Below are 16,436 nucleotides of genomic sequence, written 5' to 3'. Positions count from 1 at the left end.
GTGTAACGGGTTGTATGATATTCTTCTCATTAATCTATATTTTCCTTGGCATTCCCCTTCTCTATATGGAAACTGTAGTCAGTCAATTCACGAGTCGCAATTGCATCGACGTCTGGAAAATCAGACCCTGCTTCTCTCATATCGGATACATGCTCATCTTATGGCAAATTCTGCTTCTTATATATAACCATACTGTGACATCGTTCCTCATGCACTATTTATTAATCAGTTTTGAAAGTCCTTTACCATATTATACCTGTGGACCTTGGAGTAACCGACAATGCAACATTATAAATTTCAATTTTACCGTAAATAAAAATTGTGCAAAGCGAGAAAAGGTATCTTCGTATTGTGAAGGGCTTTACACTTCTTTCCCTGAATATCAATACTGGCGGCAACACCTACTGAAATTGGACAAGAAGGTTTACATAACTTGGAAAGTTTGCCTAGCGTCAGCCGCTCTGTGTACAATTATATATCTGAGTTGTTTCAGAAGAGAAAGATCCATCAAATGGGCTGGATATTTTCTAGTAACATATCCCATAGCTGCATACGTGGTGTTGTTAACTGGATCTTTGGTACAAAAAGGCGTATTATCTAAATACACAGATGCCCTAGACTTTAATTTCAAGGATTTTTTAAAGAAATTCAGAATAACTAACATTATACAACGAGTCGTATTTAACTTAGGAGTGGGATCGGGAGTAACGTTTAATTTGTCCGCAAATTCTTCATTCCGAACGCCTTGCCTCTCTAATACAGTCATTTGTGTATTAGTTTGTATGCTTTATACGATATTAACAATAAGCACCACAGCATTGATGACTTGTCCGTATGCTTATCATTTTCAAATTTATCCAGATATACTAATGAAAGCACGAATCACATTCCTCTATGAAAAAGTACCAAGAATGTTGTACCACTACGAAAATAAATCGTTTTACTTAATTTTGACATATAGTTGTTACACTGTCTTGGGTTTATGCACCAATGTGGTGATATTTTATAATTTATTAGACCTGGCGATATCGAAGAGCAAAAAGATTGAAAAATATCCGGGCCTAACAAGCTTTTGTGCAGCTTTAGTACTCTTTTTCGTCACTATTCCATTTTTAAGTTATTTTGGAGTAAATATTCTAACGGTGAGCTTCAGGCGACATGTCATAATATTCATGACATTTATCAGTATGCTCGAGTGCATTGCATTTTTGACTTGTTATGGGGTCCACCGTTTTTCCGAAGACGTACACTTTATGTTGGGTGTGCAGCCAAAGATTTACATTAAAGTTGCTTGGTTTTTATCAAGTATTGCGTTGGCGTATGCTTTCAACGTTGAGTTGATGCATGATTTGAAGACTACCACTCAGTTTATATACGGCTCATACGGCATGTTAGCTATGGTAGGAATATTGATACTGATCTTCGTGATAAAGGTTATCGTGGCGTTGTGTAACAACCAAGTATCAGATGTGTTCAGACTGGATCCCACTTGGGGTCCTAAGAGTGAGCTCCTGCAAAGGAGCAGAGCGATGTTTTCAGCACAGGCCATGACTAAAGAGTATATGTATCGGCAGTATCATTTGCAAGCTGGGATATTGGCCCGACAGAGGCAATCAAATGTGAGAAATAGTGTCAATATGATTTAATGCTCTACAAGGTTTTAGGACAAATAAGAGTATTCTACGCGTTAGTGATTTTTTATTTATGTCATTATCCAGTATGAGAAAATGAGTTTTAACTAAATTAAACTACAAATTAAGAGTTATTGTTATGTTATATAAATGGTAAAAAAATCTTGAGTGAAGTTTATTATTTACGACACCAGTGTTTACATCGCATAAGTACCTAGTTATAATTCTTGGCTTTATGTTATACTTATGACTCATTCACAATGTATCTAATAGCTTATGTTATTAAATTAAACATGTATTAGTTATTACGTAATTGACAAAACCATATATGAGTCATCACCAAAAATATTAAGTCTGCTTTTGTCCTTTTTAAATATGCAAAGTTATGTTATAGGTATGTTTCTCAATATATATACTTATTTTACTTTTGTACCATTACATTTATTATATTAGTCGTAAATTAACGTAAAATATTTTTATATTATGAGCGTTAATATTTTTTTTTTTTTTTTGTATGGTGTTTCTCAATGTTAGCCAGAAGGGCTACTACATTTTAACGCGGACGCGGGGGTGAACTGAAGGTTCACCCTGGTAGCGACATGCACAAGGGCGTTCCCCCTTGACGGGGACCACGAACCTCGGCTTGAGCTGTCGCTTGAGTGGAGGAGGCCAGAAGGGCCCTAATCGGACGGGCGCTCACCCGGGTGGGCGCGGGAACGCGGAACAAGGGACCTCGTCTTCGCCGGCGAAGACGGTGTACGCTTTCTGCTGTGGTGTGTGCGGTGTCGCGGTTTGTTCGACGTTGGGCTTCAATCGCCGAGTCTAGCCGTGCGTTAGCTTTGGTAATATCATCGTCGGAGTCGTCCAAGACATGTCTCGGCCGCCTACGACGATGAGTGGGATCGGGTTTCGCGACGTATGCGATGGCCTTTGTCACCAATGGGTTAGGGTGGTTTTTAGCCTTGTCGAAGTAGCGCTTAGACGCTTGCTTCATCCATTGGGCTATGGTGGGGAGTTCTAAGTCCCTATGTAGGTCCACGTTACGCACGAACCAGGGCGCTCCAGTCGCTGTTCTCATGAACCGCGACTGAATCGTCTGGAGCTTGTGTATGGAGCTGGGAGCGCAATGCGCGAAAACTACACTACTATAAGTGAGGATTGGACGGACCACCGTTTTGTAAAGTGTCACCTTATTTCTAAGGGACATTTTACTGCGTCTGTTAATAAGGTAATAGAGCCGGCTCAGAACATAGCTGGCTTTCTTACGGACTGCCTTAATGTGGGCGCTAAATGACATGTGTGCGTCTAGAGTGACGCCTAAGAATTTAGTGTGCTTTTGCCATGGAATGGCTTGGCCATAGAGTTTGACACTATCTATGGCCTCGGGGCCGCCGCGCCTGAAGAGCACGGCGCGGCGGCGCTCTTGTCGGGGTTCACAGTGATGCCCCATTTGCGAAACCATTTGCCTAATGCATCGGTCGCGGATTGTAGGAGTGGAGCTATTCTTTTGCGGTATGGACTCGACACGTAGAGTGCCGTGTCGTCCGCGAAGAGGGATATGAGCGTTAATAATTGATCATGTTATATAAAGACAATTTTCAAATCCGCTGCTTATAACGCTGCTTATGCTTATAACGAAATATTAAATTATATTAGTAGGTAATTAATCACATTCAGAGAAAATAATTCATTATAGATGTAAAAAATAAAACAAAAATAATTCTCTTGCCTTTTAGCGAAATAACACTTAAAAATTTTGAAACATAATATCAGCAACGGGCTTAAACATAAATTCTTAACTTTTAGAAGTCTGACACGTACTCTCATCAAATTTATTACATTTTGAGAGGCCATAAAAAAGAAAGTCAACAGTTTCCGCCTTAGCATGCGCCCACGCATTCATTCGCGTTTTGTGAACAAAAAAATAGGTTTAGGTGAAAAAGTGACGCGCCAAGCAGTCTGCCAACCTTGATGTCGCAACGTAGCCGTTAACACGTTGATATACGAGCGCTTTTCGCGTAGCATCTTTGTAATAAGGATGCAAGATGTGTAGCGCTGCGAAACGTTTTCAATAACGAACTTTGAAGCGATCGTTTATATAATATTAATAACACACTTATAAAGAAAAATGTAAAGTCTATAAAGTCTGTTTTTATTATGGGTCATCATGTAATGTAAATTAGTAAACTCAATCTATCCTGACTCTACATTATAATATATGTCACTGTTTCCATTAATCATTCTATTATACTTACTTTAATTTTTAATCATCTTCAGACACTAATTAATTTCAAAATCAAATATATACGCTATCACTTAGCATGAATATTAATAAATGCAGACGAATGTATATTTTGTCCGTCTGTTTTTTTAAGCTTTCACGCCTGCGTAGAGTAATTTTAGAATTCGTACATAGATTATATTATAATTAAGTATGTGCTTGATTTTAATGTTTTTGAATGCGCTAATATTTTAAACAAACTCTATCTTGCAGGTAACACAAAAGCATATGAAATTTTTTCTTCCATCGGGAATTATTTTAAAGAATTGTTCATGCGATATACCAAGAACTTTTCGCAAAAGGTACAACGAAGCTTTTGAACCTGTAGTTATTCAACGCAAATAACTATACGACTGCTCGTTTATATTAACTAGGTCAGGCTAGCATTGAACTTTAGTATTTATAAACTTTCTGAACATATCTCCTGTAATTATTTTGAGAAACAATATTTAAATATAACGCCACTTGATAACAAACGTAACAATCACAAAAATAGGTACTCTACGAATAAAAAAGTAGCACAGACATTATGAATAGAAATCTTGATAAAAAATGAGTAATGCACTCAACAATATGTAACATGTCCATTCATATTTTTATGGCTGAAAGGCAGCCAAAGAGTGAATTGTCAAAAGTCGATTAACATAAGTCAGTAAGACGAGTGCAAATCCAGCTGGTTGGGCATTGCGTCATACATTAGAATGTTTGACCCGGCACGGCGCAGTCCGCTCTGCCACCGAACTCTGCGTGAATTCCTACTATTGTCACGACTGTCGCCCCACTAATTCCTATGAGACTCAGTAGCGGTGTAATGGGAGGTCGCTTTAACGTGGGTCCCCAGAACAGAGCCTCTGCTTGCCTCTGCTCTACAACACAACGCCTATTGAAATGTATGTTAGGATTTTTTACGGTTGTATTAGAAAAATGAATTTAAATTTATTAACAAGCCATTATGGAAATTTTGATGACATATAGTTAAACTTCTCATTGAAGACCTTTGATAACAGAATCCTTTAGAATGCTTTAGACGCACAAATTATAAATTAAACCTATCAAAAATTAAAGTAGTTTCCATGTGTACAACTGAGCGTTCAAACGACAAAGGCCGGGCCTCCGTTAGTGTCAGTCCGTCACTGAATAACTTCAGAAGTAAAAGCAAAGCACTTGTTTGACACTATCTAGATATTACGAAGCGTTGCAACAGAACGACTTCGTTTTACGCAGAGCACTTCGATTTCATATTTCGGACCCTTAATGACCCCGGTTATACAATGCGCTATCACCACGTATACGGTATCATTATACACAGCGTAACTGGTAATTTACTTGTATTTTATGCTAATATTATCTTGACTCGATTGCTTAAATAACTTTGTTAAATTGATCCAATACAGAAACTTCTCCGTAAATTAGTACTTAGATTGGCCAACAAAATGTTGCCGATCGAAGGAATGCGTAAAGCATCGGTGTACATTTACTGCGCTATTTGAAACTCGCATGTTAACTGAGTGTGAGTCTTTTTTAATTTATTGTGAAAAGTATTAGGTGTAAAGTGATTACGCGCGAAGGGACTGCGGCTGGGGCTTTTAAATTCCATCAACGTGCATTTGCTGTTATCTCGTCCGATACTTAGTGGAAACAATTGCACAATGTTTAGGCTTTTGGAAAAAGTGTCCATATCGGTCGGTGGTTTAAGTTATTGGGCAGCGGTGTCTAATAAGGCTTTAAGGCTTGAATGGCATTACGATCGAGTGTTTATCGAGCGCGTTAAGTTGTTCTTTGCGGTCTGCGGTCCGCTTGACCAACATCTGATCGCTCTATAGATGTAGGTACGCGCAGATGTGATACTGGGTTTATTTATACAATTTGTAATTCTGTACTCCGTTCTAAATTAAATTAATATCTCATTAATTAAAACAGATATGAATCAATTAAATTTGACTTTTCCCATATTTGCTTCATTAATTTTATTTCAATTACATCAAAAACGATAATCCCTATCCCTATTAGACTCTATAAAATGTGATGATGAATGAATACTTAACAGTATTCAAGATAATAACTTAATTTTCTATTATTTATTTAACTTGATAAGACCTTTCTAGCGTCTTTTCCTCTAATTCACACATAAACAGCTTATATCCTTACATAACAGACACAAAAGAGAGTAATGTCATTTCTGTGAATTGCACAGTCTACACAAATCACTTTCGTCGAGGCGCGCGCAGGTGACCGCCTCCCGCGCCGTCCTACGCCGCTACCTAACGGTGTGTTTTGTTATACAGAACTGCCTATAGGCTAAAGGTAACTGTGTTAAACGTGTTAAAATCAACCAATTTATATCTGTAAGACATGCATACTTAATAGCGCTCGATCGAATGTCTTGTTATACGACGTAGTCTAAGCTTTCTTAAAACACAAAATAAGTATATCATATTTATGCATGCTGCCTGCATGATTATCATGCTATTAATACCGTAATCACATTTTAAAGGTAATTTATATAGGATTTATAAGTAAGGTGTGAGGACCATACGTAATTGAAATTATATACAATTATTATGAAGTCATTATAGTTTCGAAAAATTGCTAGTGGAAACTGAAAATCCAAAATTTCTAGTGTGTTTTTTTAATTATAGATTTTATACCTATTATAATTTTCTACAATAATAATTCTTTGTTGCGAATAAGTAAGAATTTATGACACAATGACGAGGGTTTCTAGAAATTTCATAATAATAATCATTATTGGGTTGAAGTTATGGCAATAGCCCATGGTGTTCAAGTCTTGTGACCGATAAGTCGTTTGAATGTGTCAATAAGATAAGAAACGCAAATAATAGGAAAAGTATTTGTAGAACGTTTAAGTGGGATAAGGAAGATTTGGTATACAAGTTTTTAAAGTCATTTTAAATGTTGGTAACTCAATAAATTATACCTACGTTGATTTAAAACTTCTTCCATTTAACAAAAAAAATTATACACGAGATAATCATAATTACTAACTTAAAGAGTTTGTATATTATTTCTGTTTATAAAGTTGTAAGTTTTGGATCATCAAAACCATATCATACGGTTTAAAATTGAAATACATGATAACCATATGCGAATAGTAACACAAAAGTTTCTTAATAAATATATCCGTAATTTACCTAACTGAAAAGTACACACTGTTACGCATTAACCAAATTTTCAAGGAAATAAACGGCAAAGCCATAAATCGATCACACACGACGGATGCCCGTCTACCCTCACGTTTTGATGTGTTCCCGTCGACTGTCAGCGACTGAATGTCACTGTTGTTCAATCAGCAAGCGTGGCTTTCAAAATTATTGTTCTCGCAACATGTCGTGTTCAACATATTCTGACAGTTCTACACGTAGTATATACACAGTGGTTCTACAGACAAGCAAACATGAAAGTATATAGGAAAATAAGACATGATAATATAGCGAATAACAAATTATATGAGCAGTAAATAACCATTGAAACAAGCCAATTTGGATGCACTAAGTATATACTAATTATATAATTAAGTATATGACATGAATGATGAATCCTTGTTAATGCGTACTCAGGTAAAAAATTATTAGTTCATTATTAAATAAAAAGGAATTTCTTCTATTTTTATCGAAGTAGACAAACAAGAATATGTCAATTGATGGTGAACATAACAGACGCACTTTGCCACCCACATTAGCAAGGCTTGCCGAAGGCTAACGTCGCATATTAATTATTGTAAGTTAGAGTATTAATAAATACACTGTTAGTTAAACGTAACTAAACATATTTCTGCCTATATAAACATCAGTATTAATTGCTATAATATTAACTGAAAACAGGGACTCAGGTAAAAAATTATTAGTTCATTATTAAATAAAAAGGAATTTCTTCTATTTTTATCGAAGTAGACAAACAAGAATATGTCAATTGATGGTGAACATAACAGACGCACTTTGCCACCCACATTAGCAAGGCTTGCCGAAGGCTAACGTCGCATATTAATTATTGTAAGTTAGAGTATTAATAAATACACTGTTAGTTAAACGTAACTAAACATATTTCTGCCTATATAAACATCAGTATTAATTGCTATAATATTAACTGAAAACAGGGACTTACAATACGAGTACCTAAATTATTTTAAAATGCGGAATGCATATATGCGATTTACAAGTACATATAGCTGAATAAAAATAACATCGTTTACCTACATAAGCGAAAAGTAAGAATAAATGAATTCAATAAAAGGAACATCGGTTGTCGAACCAAATATATTGGACACAGTTTTTTAGCAGATGTATTTATGACTCCATTTTCCTCTCATTTCAGCGGATAGTGCTTTATATGGCGAATAATTTGATGGGCCGCGACTTCGAGATGTCAGTAGCTGGCGAAGGAATGCACTGCGTGGACAGCGCCGCGGGGTAGAAAGCAGCTTGAGTTAATGCGCCTCACATTGCGTAAATGGGAGAGCCCTTTGATTTGAACATAATTGAATTGAGACGCATCCACGGAAGAATAATGGTTTGTAAGTGAGAAGTGACGCGGGTTTTTTTTATGCGAAATTATCTGCTATTTGCCGATTGGATAGGTTAGCTTATTAAAGAAATGATTAGGTATGGCCTAAGTTTTAGGGTGTGTTAGGAATAATTGAGTCGTCACGGATAAAATATATTGGAAATTTATAATTTATATTTATTCCATATTATTTTCATTGTTACAAACACTACTTTTGGAATATATACATCTCTATATATGTACAATTTTATTTGATTTTAAATATCTCTTTTTTACATTTGTTCTCAATCCCTACATTGGTGATGGTCTGACACCACGAAAAAAGTGAACACGTGTGACATGGGACGAATACGAACGAAAAATCAGCGGTTCCCAAAAAAATCTCGGCGAACGGTTCGCAATGTAAAGGCAGAGCTTTCCATTGAATGGAAAAATGCAGCGTGGAGCCGGTTTGCTTGTACCTTCCGGATTCCCAACCTGTTACTCTAGGTCATTCGCGCCGTCTCACTCGCACCGGCGTTCTGCGAGATTTGGGGTCGCGTCGCCCTAACCTACATTCTGAGCTTGAACATTTTATGGTGAACGAATTAATTACAACTACATAGGCATATTATATTGCATGCTCGTTGTATCATAGACTTATATGCGGAGGCGCGGTTGTCGACTTTTGAACGTGTGTTTAGGGAATATTTAGTACAGTACTAAATATTGTATTGCAATGTGCTAGTGGAAAAAATGTATCAAAGGTGCTCCTATATTATTTTGAAAATATATTGCCATATTATTTTGAAAAGCCAATTCAAATGAAAATCCGAAAGCGCCTCAATTGGATATCTGAATTTTCTCAAAATTGTCTTTAAATGATTCTCAAATACTTTCATGAAACATTTTTAATAAATGGAAAGTGTAAAAAATGTTGATTGAAATATTTCATTTAGGTTCTCAGATAATTGAATAAATTAATTAGTTACGCAGCGATTAAATATAATGAGCGATTTTCAATGTTTAAATACTGAATTTCTAGGAAGAGCATAAAAAGTAAGAATAAAATTAATTTAAAAAGGTAATTTTAGATTTTGTACTCTTTATTAAAGATTCGATCATGCTTGCGTACCCGGCCCTTATAAAATTCATAAACAGTCGTAAAAATGAAATATCGCACGTGTAGCTTGTCTTTAGGAAACATTAGTAGTTTTTTAAATGCAACTTGGGTCAATGATGTTTAAAACACTAATAAAGAAACAAAATGAGCCCTCGTTAGTAGGCCATTAAGCGTATGTCTACAAACTATTTTTTACTTCTATTAGAAATGTTTTTTTTCGACTTTATTGGAATTATAAATTAATGGTGAATGCCGGAATTCATATGTACGATTTAATAATTACATGTACCGCTTCGAATAGGCTAGATCATTAGATGTCTAATATTGTCCCATATTTGGATCAAAACTTGCACACAGAAGGGTTAAGAGGTGAAAGGGTAATAGGTGAATGGTAATAGGCCATACTCTGTTAAAGCTGATGTCAGTCTTAAAGCTGTAACCAGACCTTTTTAGTTTGCGTGTTCTGAAGCACGTATCATATAAATTACATGGAGACAAATGTCACTTTCGCCGTGCAAGTTTCGTGCCTAACGATAAAAGATAATCTGACTAACTGAAAAGAAATAAAATGCACCATAGAAATACCCATAACTCAGATATTTGTCCGCTCAGTCAGATTTATTTAAAAAGGAATTACGGTAATCAGAATTAATTATGAATTCGAATTGATAACGATTATGGCATAATCGGTCACAATTAAATCAATCTACTTCTATTAAATTTCATTATGAATATACCTAATTCCAATAACATTGTAACACTAGTTGTAAGTTAGATAAAACTGTACTAGTTATTCATAGAGTAACAATTTTTTCTATGAATTCTTACTCATGTTTCTAAAAACATTTACGTAATTGGTTTATCGTTGCTTAAAATCACACACATTTCAGTTTACACAACGATATAATATTACCTATATATTCTAAATAACGAGGTTATATTTACTTATGATAAATGCGTCGATATTGGCAAGTGCTTACAACTCGTAAATCCTTTAAACACGCCAACTGATGTCTGATATTGTATGTTCGCGGTTTTTATTTATTATTATCAACTGACACTAATGTATTATTACTTTTTAAACTACTTACTGCAATGTACCAATTGATTCATAGAACTAGATTTTATAGACGCTATGAGCTATATACTATGTTTCCTAATATATAACGAAATGCGAGTGCCGAGATGATCCGATAAGTGATCGATTTTTTAGTGACATTAGTTTTATATCCTGTTCAAATGTGAGAATTATACTTATTGCGCTTCAACTTATAATCATATAATTAAATAAAGGGGACAATAAATAATACAGAACTAAAGTTTACTCAGACAAATTACTGGTTGGATAATGTAATAAACATTATATAGTTATTTCAATGTATATCTTGTTTTTATTTTGATCTAGTTTTCGAGATGGAGGCATTTTCTACGCCTTAATAATTGTTGAAATACTTGCATTTTTCTTGTTCTTCATCTGATGACTTACATTTTTAACAAAAAGCACATAATATGTAATTCATTAGATAATATTATATGTATAAGAATAAACGTATTTTATCATTTTAGTATTTCGAAACCCTATGATTTATAAGTATGCGTATCTAGTTACTATTAATGTTTGAGGAAAGCAGCTTGAGTAAACGAACAAATTAAACACAAATAATTTTTAGTAACTGCGGCTGGTCCATCTTTTTTTTTTAAATTTATTTATCAATAAAAGAAAAATACATTATAATTGAACATGCCAAAAACCACGAAGATTTGTCCATTTGTCTAATTGTACGCATCATTTCATGACAGTTTCTGTAATAGATACGGCTATTAAAAATAATGTATATGTACAGTAATCCAATATAATTATATCCGTTACGGTTATCGAGAATACAAAGCGGAATTTTTACGATTTTGTTCCATCGTTTGCCGGTACATTATACCACATGACCGTATACATTGCTATAAAGGAATAATCGATCAAGTATTGAGCGCGATCATTGTATTCACCAGGTGAACCGTGAATCCTGTCACTATTGCCATCCCCCCCCTCCCCCTTCCCCATTTATATGAATCCCATTTACGTCGGCGCTTACGCAACTTAGTAAATCCATTCGAGTGTGAAAAGTTAATTGATACGAACAGTAGTTTTAGCTTTTCAACTGCGATTACTGATTAGGTAAATGATAGGGTAATCATGTTTTTCTGATAAGCGAATAATAGCGCTTGATTTACTAAAACTGTTTCATCCGAGGTTAATGATCTTCAATAAAAAGTTAATACAGTTAATAAAGAGACACTGCATGTAGTATTAATGAGAAAAATGAAGCAATAATAATTATTCCTTCATTTTTCTCATTAATACTTAATACTTATATATTTGACCACCTATTGTAATTATTACAATAGGTGGTTACCTTTATTACCTTTAGAGATAATGAATCAATTAGTGCTTTTTAATTGGTACAAGTGGTTGTTAACAAGTGATTACTGCTTCATAGTCTATAGGTAGGCACTAGGCATATCGTATACTTGTTTTTTAAAAATAAAAATAGCTTTTGGCGCAGTCCTACGAAAAACCGTACCTACGATAGGTACAATTTTTTTTTCTCTATATGTCATATCAAAATAGTTTTATCAATTTAACATATTATAACACTTTTTTAAGCTTCTTCTTCTTCTTTTTTGTTTATGGCCTTCCCGATTTTTTTAAGCTTAAACTTACCGAAATGATACCAAATAAACTGATAATCTATATTTTTTTTAAATAAAATAAAATAAAGAACGTATCTAGAAATAAGAACAATGGCCGATGTTACAGTGCGCGAAGCTCTAATGGGGCGTTTAATGTCATTTTAAACGAGGCCTTCTAATATTACGGCACAATTACGTGATCTAGTATGTTTACTAGACGTTGACTATTAGGTTTAAGAGCTTTAAAGGATATTAGCTTAAAAATAAATATTTTTTCAAATGAAAGGGCAGTAAACATTCTCAAAACAGATAGTATTTTACAAACGAATAAACTTTTCGAAAAACCATAATATTATGTTTTTTCGAGTAAGCGTCCTTTGTTACTTTATTCTGATAAACTTTCTAATTAATTTATTATATAAGTACCTATTTAAGTATTTCGAATAAAATTCTTACATTTACACAATATACCTACTAGAGTGTGAATATCAAATTATTCTAATACGTGTAAAGTGTAGTATACATACTAAGTATTCCAATTACTCATTTATGGAGAATATGAAATATTCATTCATATTTTGCATAAATTGAAATATTACACCTTTCAATCAACTATACTTTTTTCCTTACAAAAAAACGCTCGAAGCTTTTCAATGCAATATTTTCTTGCGTATAAAAACGTAGGTACAGCCCACACAGGCGCATTAATTAACAACCGTTCGAATAATGTTATACTTTTACATAGTATAATGTTTTACATAGTATTATATTGTGATATTCTGCCGCGTGTATTGTACGGGGGCCGCACATGAATGAACACTGCCCATAATAAATACAGAACTTGTGACTTCCTTTACGTGCTTCAATGGTTATGCGCATTAACTGTTCGACTGATCAACGTATCGGTATTTCAAATCTTGTGAAATCATTTTTGGTGCTTTTATGTGTGAATCACGTGGGAGCTTTAAATTTTTATGATTAGGGGTTAAATTTTTTGGCGTATGGTGTCTATAGATATGTCATGATTGTAAATTCAAATGGTACCTATAATAATAGATGGTACCTAATAATGTCATTAATTTATTTTCTTGTTTTTAGTGAAAATAATTATCTTATAAAATCCAGACAATGATTTACTGTAGGTATGTCGTAGATGTAGCATCTTTATTATACACTTGCCTTCAGGATTGATATTTTGTTACATTTTCCCGATCCAGAAGTGTTGATAACAGCTCGTTATACAATTATAATTATTTAAATTAATGAATCATTACACGGGTTAGACGGAGAGCAGCGATGCGTGTACGCACCCCTCGCGTGTCTGCTGATAGCAAAAAGCATTTTTTCAACTCACACAAGGTCTTCTTGCTTTATCAAATTATTCCTCGGAAATTATGCATTTTGTTACGAAAATGATTCATTTATCAATATTCATGTTGAAATAGCATTTAATTTTCGGAAATCAAAAATTAAACGCGTACTGTGTAAACGTTTTGTTGACGTGTGTTATAATTAAATGAATTATACCATCATTGTGCGCGAAACTTGATTAACACTACATTTTAATGAGGCAAAATTAGTTTTAGAGGCTAGACGTTGATATAAAAACTATTAGATAAGGTAATAAGGCGATAATTTGAGATGAAACAACACGTATAAAACGTAGGCGGAAAATTATTTCGTGTGAATTTTTTCGGACCACTCATCAATATTTGATGGAAAGGATATAAAAGAAAGTTTGGGTTTTACATTTAGGATGTTCTGGGTGATTATAGGCAATTCCCATGCGCGACACGGTGCATGGTCACCGTCAGTCGCACTTACCAACCGTGTAAATTGTGCCCACACAATTTGTTCCATATTTATCTACTAATGCCCTCATGGATAGCATTCCAACTGGAAAATTAATCAATTAGCAATGATTACTTAATATCCTTTGTAAAATAAAAGGGTTTTATCTATATTTACACAATAGTGAAGTTTTGGACTCACTAATGAAATGTTTAAGAATGTTTAACAATAAAAATTATTATGTTTATTCGTATAGAATTTATATTCTGAGATCTAAAGTGTACGTGTTAAAATTTAAATTTTAACCCATCTTAAATAATGAGATCAATTGCTTGTGGATATTCAATTTGTACCTACGTAAACTTCCTCGCGCTACGTTGTTTATTAAATCGGTATTTAATTAACATACCAACCGCCTTTTTGCCGTTTGCTGATTGTTAACATAAAACATTAATTGTAATATTAAAATATCACTTTTTGCCGCGATTTGCGAAGGCAGGACGTAACTATTCTTAGGTTGTATCCTGGTAATAGTTTAAAATCATTAATTATATTTTGTAACCGCTAAGTTATTCGAATTGTTGAGAAGTTCAGAATTATTCGCGTTAAATTAATTTCTAATTGTGTAAATAATTAATACTCGTCTATTTTTATAAATACAAGTATATAGCGATAGAATTAACTTATTTTTCTATTAATAATATCCGCCGCCCAGGTTGTTCACTATAAATAATTTAGCAATTAAATATATTTATCTAATAATATTGTATTTATATATTGATATGTGTGGTATTATAATACAAAAAGCTTTTTATTTATGGAAAGCACCTGAAACAAATCTGGTAAACTTATTAATTCTGGCATTTCTGGTAAACATGGCACTAGAATCAAATACCTATACACACATAGAAAATCGACTACCTAACAAAGGATATGTGAAATGCATTTAATTGATAATTATTATTTATAATATTTACTTATTAGGTAGTTTATAAGTCACTTAATAACATTAATAGATGTCATCTTATTGTGTAAACAAATAAGTTCCCAAACGAGTACAATATGGGGGTCATCAAATGCAGAGGGAAGCGCGTACCATTTAAGCTTTACATCAGGCGAGATTGTGGTCAAGCGCTTCCCTAATACAATAAAAAAATTAGCCCCTTCCTTCATTTACTGGAAGAAATTGCTATTTAGCGATAAGGCCGCCGTTTGTTACAATGTATCCTAGGTTTATTCTCAATTTGTCCTGAGCAATAAAGCATAAATAAATAAATACCCCAAAGAGACAAGGGAATCCACAAACCTGCATCTGAAACCAGGAGTCGAGTAGACCGGTGGCGTGAGGAGCGCCCCAGCGGCCGCCGCCAGGGACAATCTGTAATATTTAATATTTTTCATGATCCGCTGTTTATAGACTATATTAGTAGGACTAGTACTACTTACTGCACACTTCTTCGCCCGCGTTTTCAAAGAAAATCCCACACATAAAACCTATCCTATGTGTTAATCCAAGTTACCCTCTATATATTGTGTGCTTTTCATTGTAATCGGTTCAGTAGTATAATAAATAATTGCATGAAAGGTAATAAAGTTATATAGAAAGATATTTAGATGACAATTAAAATGTAGAGTTTTGTAAATGTTTATATTTCAGTTTAAAATAAAAGATAAATATCACCCATATAATAATTGTTTAAGTAATTTTGTACAATTGTTCAATATTTAATGACTTATAATTTATTTTTAAATTATGAAAATTTGTAGCACAAAATTGTAGAAATAAAATATTTTAAGATTATAAGACAACAATACAAGGATTAAATTCCAAAGCGGTCAATAATGTTATTTTGTCTAAAAAAGTAGGTACTTAGTACTAAATAATTTACATGAAATTCACATTATAATACATTCAAAATGAACAAGAAACATAAATGGTTGCTTATAATGTTTGGCTTAGAAATATTGAATATTATGGATTGGTTTCTTTAAGGCCGCGTTTTTAGATAGTATAAAAATATCAATAATTAAACAATTTACGTGTAACAAATACAAGAATACATTAAAAGTGTATAATGAAAATAAATATGCAACGCCATCGGTAATAAACTTATTTTCGATTTCTTCTGTAGTATTTATCTTCAATATCATAAAAAAACACTTATTTCAACTTAAACTTTAAGAGTTTATAAAGAAATAGTATATAACTAGCTTACCGCCCGCGGCTTCGCCCGCTTTGTCTAAAACCTAATAAATTATAGATATACTAAAACCTTCCTCTTGAATCACTCTATCTATTAAAAAAAACCGCATCAAAATGCGTTGCGTAGTAAAGATTTAAGCATACAAAGGGACACAGGGACAGAGAAAGCGACTTTGTTTATACTATGTAGTGATATATCAGTTGCAAGAAACTTTTTTATAT

The 16,436-nt window shown here is 33.7% G+C and overlaps 1 protein-coding gene across 1 annotated transcript in view; it reads right to left on the bottom strand.

Annotated features, from left to right (window-relative positions):
- Positions 1–16,436, bottom strand: part of LOC123704952 (dendritic arbor reduction protein 1-like) — a 54,429-nt gene that overhangs the window by 34,742 nt on the left and 3,251 nt on the right. Inside the window, exon 2 of the mRNA XM_045653458.1 lies at positions 15,318–15,389. Within this exon, the coding sequence (XP_045509414.1) occupies positions 15,318–15,389 (72 nt within the window). The remainder of the gene's footprint in view (positions 1–15,317; positions 15,390–16,436) is intronic.

This window comes from Colias croceus, chromosome Z (assembly GCF_905220415.1).
Source record: "Colias croceus chromosome Z, ilColCroc2.1".
NCBI lineage: Eukaryota > Metazoa > Arthropoda > Insecta > Lepidoptera > Pieridae > Colias > Colias croceus.
The sequence above is the reverse complement of the archived record's forward strand: the minus strand, read 5'-3'. Positions and strand labels throughout refer to the sequence as shown.